This window comes from Protobothrops mucrosquamatus, unplaced genomic scaffold (genome assembly GCF_001527695.2).
Source record: "Protobothrops mucrosquamatus isolate PMUCROS unplaced genomic scaffold, P.Mucros_1.0 scaffold2869, whole genome shotgun sequence".
Classification (NCBI taxonomy): Eukaryota; Metazoa; Chordata; class Lepidosauria; order Squamata; family Viperidae; genus Protobothrops; species Protobothrops mucrosquamatus.
In genome coordinates, this window is record NW_015388898.1 from 95,000 (window position 1) to 102,355 (window position 7,356).

The window sequence follows — 7,356 nt, forward strand, 5'->3', positions numbered from 1 at the left end:
GGAAGGAAGGAAGGAAGGAAATACAAGTGAATAACAAGTCATGAATAGCCAGCAAATGTCAATGTTATATTGACTTTCAAGAAACACCACATAGCTAGTTTGAGACTCACCAGGCAAGGGAAATCAGATGTTATTCTTTGGGGTTCAGATCTTTTCCCTAGAATTGACAACTTTTTCACTTTGGGTACAGTAGACAATAAATTAGCTATTAAGAGCAATTCAGGTCCTGGTACTTAACAGCAACAGAAGGGATCACTAGAGGTTCTGTCAAAATAGTAGCTACAGTCCACCTTAAGATCTCAGAGAAGAGAGATACAAGTGTTGTACGTTATGTCGTGCATGGAGAGAAGAGTTTGGAAGTCAACTAAAGGCCCATACATGGATTTACATGGATCCATGAAGGTGGATTGTAGATATTCTGCTAGCATAGCACATCTATGGTAAAACGTCATATTGTTATTATATTTTAATACACTGTAGCAGAGTTTCCCGATCTTTTCAGCTTCTCGAACTGGGGGAGGGGAGAGGGGATGGTTCCGCACAAGTGGCGGGCAAGCATCATACATGCTGGGATCACGTAAATGGAGTGCACAGGACATGCTCATGCAAGTGGGGAGGCATGTGTGCACTCGTCCACCACTTCCATTGCTCAGTTCCTAATGGCTCAAGGATCAGAGATGGGGTGTGGGCCAGGGATTGGGGACCCCTGTGCTATAGAGTGCTATACATGTTTCATGCTTGATTTCTAACCAGAATTTCTTTTTTCTTCTTTCTAACCTTCTCTTTCCACAGTCATCATGAACATTAGCTGAACTGCAAGAGAATTTCTTTGCTAGGCCTAATTGGTCCCCAAGTCAAATCTCATACCATTAAAAAGTTTCAAATGGAATCTCTTTTCCTAGAACTTAAGACTATTTGTGGCCTATATGATGGAACTCAAAGGTGGACACAAAACTTACATTGGGGTCTGACCAGTTCAGAATATATTGGAATGACGGCTATACAAAAACACTGATATCAATTTTGCATGCCTTGACTTATCTTAATGATATCATAGGAATTGCAAACATCTATGTGAGACCCCACGAGAAAAGCAAAAGGTATGAATTTTTCACTACCCTTCTCACTAATATTTATGCCCACTATGTGCAATGTTCATTTTAGAGATCTACTTTACCTTTTCTTGCTTGCGGTTCATTTCTCTTATAAATCATTAAGTACCTCGGAGATTCAGGTATGAAGGGCAGTAGAAACAGTTGAACCAAGGTTAGAAGCCCTACCATACCCATCAGTATAGACCAACCTGCAGCAGAATATTGAACAGTGACACACAGGTAGCAAAGAAATCATGGTGACACCTAACTACTATAAGCCCAAAGGGGACTTCTCCAGATCGAGAACACAGGCCTTGCCTGAATTCACTGTTCGCTCATCCTCGGAAGTATTTGTGCTTCCCCACTTCAATTTGCTTCTCTCTCTTTAGGGGCCAACTAAGCCCATTTAAAACTGGAGGAGGAATCACAGCTGTCCATGTTTGACTCATGTTTGACAAGGCCATTCTCCCTTTAAGCACACCACTTTTTACTTTGGATCACGCTGCTCTTCTTACTAAGTGGATGGGCCACATTCAAACATTACCACTGAGGGCCGCTGTAGTGTAATGGCTAAAGAAATAGGAAGACCCAGGTTCTAATCCTCCCACAGACACCCGCAGCTATTTAGTTTCTTTCCCAGCCCAACCTCTTCCACAAAATTATTCAGGGGGGGTGGGAGGAGGGAATGCTCTGTATGTCCCTTGAACTCCTGATTGAAAAGCAGGGTATAAATCAAATACTCTTCTACAACCAATTGTTGCCTCTAACAGCAGCAGGCCATTAACTGGGGTCATTTTGCCTCCTCCAGCTCATCATCTCAATGCAATATCATTGTTTCTAAATTGATAGGTTTCCCATGCTGGCTAACCAAGGCATCTTCTGTACCAAACAGTGTTTATAGGGCAAACAGTGTTGAATAGTAGGAAACCTAAGACCAAAAATTGAGTTCAGAGGGGTTCAGAGTTCCTCTTGGGGGCCCTGCTAAATTAAAGCAGCATTTATTATTTGGTCCTTGTGATTTTGTGTCGTTCTTATGTACAAGTGGTCCTCAACTTACAACAATTTGTTTAGTGGCCATTTGAAGTTACAACGGTTCTGGGGAAAAAAGTGACTTATGACCCTTTTCCCACACTTATGACTATCGTAGCATCCCCGTGGTCACACGATCAAATTCAGATGCTTGACAACGGACTCATATTTTATGACAGTCACAGTGTCCTGGAGTCATGAGATCCCATTTTGCGACCTTCTGACAAGCAAAGTCAACGGGGGGAGCCAGATTCACTTACCAACCATGTTGCTAACTTAACAACTGGTGTGAATCACTTAATGATTGTGGCAAGAGAGATCATTCAATGGGACAAAACTCACTTAACAACAACAGAAATTTTGGGCTGGCTTGTCGTAAGTTGAGGACTACCTGTATGTATTTATAAAGTTAGACTTTATGGATTTAATTACAGACGCTATTGATCTGGGTCAGGGGTAGGCAACCTTGGCTCTTTTATGACGCATGGACTTCAACTCCCAGAATTCCTGAGCCAGCCATGCTGAGGGGAAAAGGAGAGGTTTCCAAGCTGAGCCATGCTGGCTCAGGAATCCTGGTAGTTGAAGTCCACAAGTCATAAAAGAGCCAAGGTTGCCTACCTCTGGCCTAGGCCTAGGCCGCTTTCTGACTTGTGGACTTCAACTCCCAGAATTCCTGAGCCAGCATGGCTCAGCTTGGAAATTCTCCCTTTCCCCTCAACGTGGCTGGCTCAGGAATTCTGGGAGTTGAAGTCCACGAGTCATAAAAGAGCCAAGGTTACCTACCCCTGATCTGAGTTCACAACAATTTGGGTATCCATTCATTTCTTCAAATCACCTTCTGAGAGTTCTAGGATTTCCTTTACTGAAAGTATCTGAGCCATCAGGATACCGATATTTAAAAAGAACTGGTGTAAGAAAATGAGGGCTCCTCGGTGATTCCTGGGGGCTATTTCACCCACATATAAGGGAACAATACTTAAAATGAAACCTGGTTGGAAGAGAAAGCAAAGAACAATTCACAACATGCAAACTACACTGCGCACAGAAATGTATGATCAGATTAATGGTGCATGAAATGTCCACCGTCTTGCCATTTCCATTTCTATTACCCTAAAACACTCTTGTCAAGGTGGTACAAAATACCTTTGAATCTGGTTCAGTGTACATCAGAAGCAACCCGTTCAAAATCTATTGGTGGGTCCATGACAGGGGTGTCAAACTGCCGGCCCACAGGCCGGATGTGTCATGCCAAAACCACATCCACCCCAACTCTGGCAATGGGAAAACGTCGTGATACGTCATGACACGTCACGTGACATTGCGAGTTTGACACCCCTGGTCTATGACAATTCACTGTGGTCAACTCACCATGGCCAGCTCACCATAGCCAACTCAACACGGCCAACTCAACAAGGCCAACTCAGTGCAGGACAAGAATTACACTAATATCAAAGAAAGGGTGGAATAGAAGGAAGGCCAGAATAAAATATGAATGACAAAAATTAAAATATTTATTTTATTTATTTTAAATAATTAAACTGAACTAAATTGTCCTACAGTGACTGTTCCCATGACAAGTGGGCCATGGCGAGTCACCCTTGGCAAATTGGCCACGATGAACTGGCCATGGGGAGTTGTCCCATTCCATCTATTGGCACCTTTTATTTAACACAAAGTGATGCTGTGTGCATCTTTTTACCAAAGAGAACCAGTTCAGATTTGAAAAGGGAGTGAAATTTCAGAAGTTTGAATTTGGCCAGAAACTGGATTCTGGAGAAATTCAAATATTTTGGAAAGATGTAATGTATCTCAAAATTGTTGCAGAGTTCAGTCATTTTTTCTCCCGCAGGAGAGTACTTTGAAAGAGATTTGTTGAAGTCCTTGAGTTGCAAAAAACTGTCCTCCTACATAAATTCTTTCTGAAATGCTCCTAATGGAGACACATGCACGCACACGCGCACAAAGTGGTTGATGTTGTTTTCAAATCCTAGGCTGGAGCAGAGTCAAAGATATTCATTTGGTAAGAGGCAGATGTTCAGAAGGCATATCTTTGCTTGCAAATGTCATTCAATTCTGCTGTGATTCTTTATTTATTGGCAACATCTTCCTTTAAAAAATATCCAAAAGTCACATTCTGTAAGTCAGTTATTAATTTTCTATGCTAGCCAAAAAGAGACAGAAAGGTTCAACTCTGAGTCTGCTGAACTGCAACTCCACAAAACAGTTTGAAGGGAGATGGTTTTCTAATTACAAATTAGAGAACCATGTTGGTGTGATGGTTAAAGCACCAGTCTAAACACTGAGTCAATGTCAGTCCTAGTCCTGCCTTAGAACCAAGGTGGCGCAGTGGTAAGAATGCAGTATTGCATGCTAACTGTGTTCACTGCCAGCAGTTCGATCCTGACCAGCTCAAGGTGGACTCAGCCTTCCATCCTTCTGAGGTTGGTAAAATGAGGACCCAGATTGTTCGGGGGCAATATGCCGACTCTGTAAACCGCTTAGGCACCCATGGTAAGAGCCGTGGTGGTGCAGTGGTTAAAATGCAGTATTGCAGGCTATCTCTGCCCACTGTCAAGAGTTCGATCCTAACCAACTCAAGGTTGATTCAGCCTTCCATCCTTCTGAGGTCAGTAATATGAGAACCCAGATTACTGGGGACAATATGCTGACTTTGTAAACTACTTGGAGAGGGCTGTAAAGCACTAGGAAGTGGTATATAAGTCTAAATGCTATTGCTATTGCTAAGACATGAAAGCAGCTTGACCACCTTGGGCCAGTCATTCTGTCTCAGCCCTGGGAAGGAGGCAATGGCAATCTTGCAAGAAAACTGCAAGGACTTGCCCAGACAGTTGCCAGGAGTCAATGATGACTCAAAGACATCAAAAAATATTTTTCAGGAAAAAAATGGTTTCGGTATATCCCTATCTTTTAGCATATGTTTTTTCCCTGTTATATTCTGATGGCAGACATTTTGTGCCAAGTTAGCATATCAAAGAATTACAGTTTCGTCCCTGTACACATATAGGCACCTCATTTATTTCCTTACCCTCCTCCTTTGCATATACTTTCCTAATATTGAAGCCTATGGAATAATAGTTGTCTGAAATATATACTTCTCTTGTTATTGGATCATGTCTAGCTGCATACTTAGTAATGTCCATTGCCATTTTTTTTGCCTGGGCTCCTGCCCAGAACAATGTAGCCTATAATAATCTGGTTTAAAGTTCCCTGACGTGGTCCATCAACATTCACTTATTTCATCCAGTTCAGTACACTTGGGTTCTGCTTTGACAATTTTAAGTCTTTGTTCATGGCTTTTTCATTTTATGTTTTGACTGTGTGTGCATTGGTTAAGTGAGGCCCTGAGATGTCCCTGTGGCCTTTGGTCTTGCTATACAAGCACTATAATCTATTCATGGAAGGTTTACAGAGCTTCTCAATAGCTAGAGAACTGCCCTCTGGTGTGACATTACTGGGCACACAGATTGTGTAAATCAGACAGTCATATCTGTGTTGTTTTCTTAGCAACAGCATAACAGAATTGCAAGGGAAGATATTCTAGCCCAGTGGTGGTGAACCTATGGCACGGGTGCCAGAGGCGTCATTCAGAGCCCTCTCTGTGAGCATGTGAGCCGTCGCCCCAGTCCTAGGCCTTCAGCTGGTTTTTATAAAGGGGGGTCAATTAGTCAATTTCAACTTTTTGCGGGAAAAAAAAGTTCTTGCAAAGTTGGAATTGATTGATTGAACTTTTTAGTCCCACCCAGTCTGCCATTACCACGTCAGCCATGCCCACCCAATTGGCCATGCTCACCCAATTGGCCACACCCAGCCAATGGGCCACACCCACCCAGCAGTCGACGATGCATAACTGGGTTTTGGGTTGCAGTTTGGGCACTCAGTCTCTAAAAGGTTCGCCATCACTGTTCTAGCCCTTCCCCCTGCTCAATCAGGAAACTCCGTAATATTTCAGACAAATGGTTGTCCAATCTCTTCTTTAAAACTTCCAGTGTTGGAGCACCCATAACTTCTGGAGGCAAGTCATTCCACTGATTAATTGTTCTAACTGTCAGAAAAATTCTAAGTTTGGCAGCCCAAAAAAAGAATCCCCAAGACCGGCCCCACCCACATAGTTCAAGGGTAATGAAACATCTGCATGAAAACAAGCAAGCTTAGAGAGCACCAAGGACCCTTCTTTCTAAATACATTTCTATGGTTTTATCATCAATATTTCTCTACCGCAATCATCAATCATTCAGTTTTGTTCTCCTCTAATATTTATTAATTGCATTGTCTAGAGCGATTGCTCAGGTGAAATCTGTCTGTGTGGTCATTAAGACTGACTTGACATTGTTGAGCAGGGGTGTCAAACTGCCGGCCCATGGGCCGGATGCATCATAGCAAAACCGCGCCCATCTCATTGCCAGCAATGGCAAAAAAAAGTTGTAATACGTTGCAACACGTCACGTGACGTTGCGAGTTTGACACCCTTGCTATTGAGGATTCACCAATGGTCTTGCTATTTGTGTGTTTGAGTTTTTTCAAAATGTCTTTTAAAAATGATTTTAGATGGCTTGTAAATGCTTCATGGAACATTGAAAGCCACTCATCAATCTGCCGTGGAGCAGAAAGGAAGAAATAAAAGCAGACGAGTAACCAAAATCTTTAAAAGACTTAAATTATTATATCCATGGATAGGACCCACCTAAAGATAATCCAGTGATCAAGTGAGCTAAAAAGGTGAATTCGATGCCAAGGACAAAACTTTCAACACTCATCAAGATTGAAGAGGTCATTGCTGTAATATTAACTACCACCAAAGAACTTTTCCTGAAAAATAAAAGATATCAAAGGAATAAAAAAGAAAAACTGGAGAGATATTAGTGAATGCATCCTGTCCACCGTCAGCCAGGTGTAACATTTTAGGTGAGTTTGAGGCCTGTCTTCACTACAAGGTTGTTCTTATGAGGAATTGTTGCAGGCGTGAGTACGGGTACATTGCTTTGAGATTTTGAAAGAAAGGGGAGTTAAAAATCTGATGATTTTTTTAAAAGAGGGAGAAAATGTGGAAGCCTGCTTAAACTGAAGCCAGACAGAAATGGAAATGGTCTAAGAAAAAAATATCCAGATAATTTGAGGGGCTGCCACCAAGAAGAGGGTGGTCAAACTATTCTCCAAAGCACCAGAGGGCAGGACAAGAAACAATGGTTGGAAACTGATCAAAGAGAGAAGCAAC

At 42.2% G+C, this 7,356-nt stretch overlaps 1 protein-coding gene across 1 annotated transcript in view; it reads right to left on the bottom strand.

Moving 5' to 3' along the window:
* The window catches only part of LOC114923318 (solute carrier family 2, facilitated glucose transporter member 5-like), a 14,991-nt gene extending 8,075 nt beyond the window's left edge, over nt 1–6,916 (bottom strand). Inside the window, exons 1-3 of the mRNA XM_029286093.1 lie at nt 6,826–6,916; nt 2,959–3,111; nt 1,178–1,303 (exon numbers count right to left, since the gene is read on the bottom strand). Of these exons, the coding sequence (XP_029141926.1) occupies nt 1,178–1,303; nt 2,959–3,111; nt 6,826–6,916 (370 nt within the window). The remainder of the gene's footprint in view (nt 1–1,177; nt 1,304–2,958; nt 3,112–6,825) is intronic.
* Nucleotides 6,917–7,356: the final 440 nt, after the last annotated feature.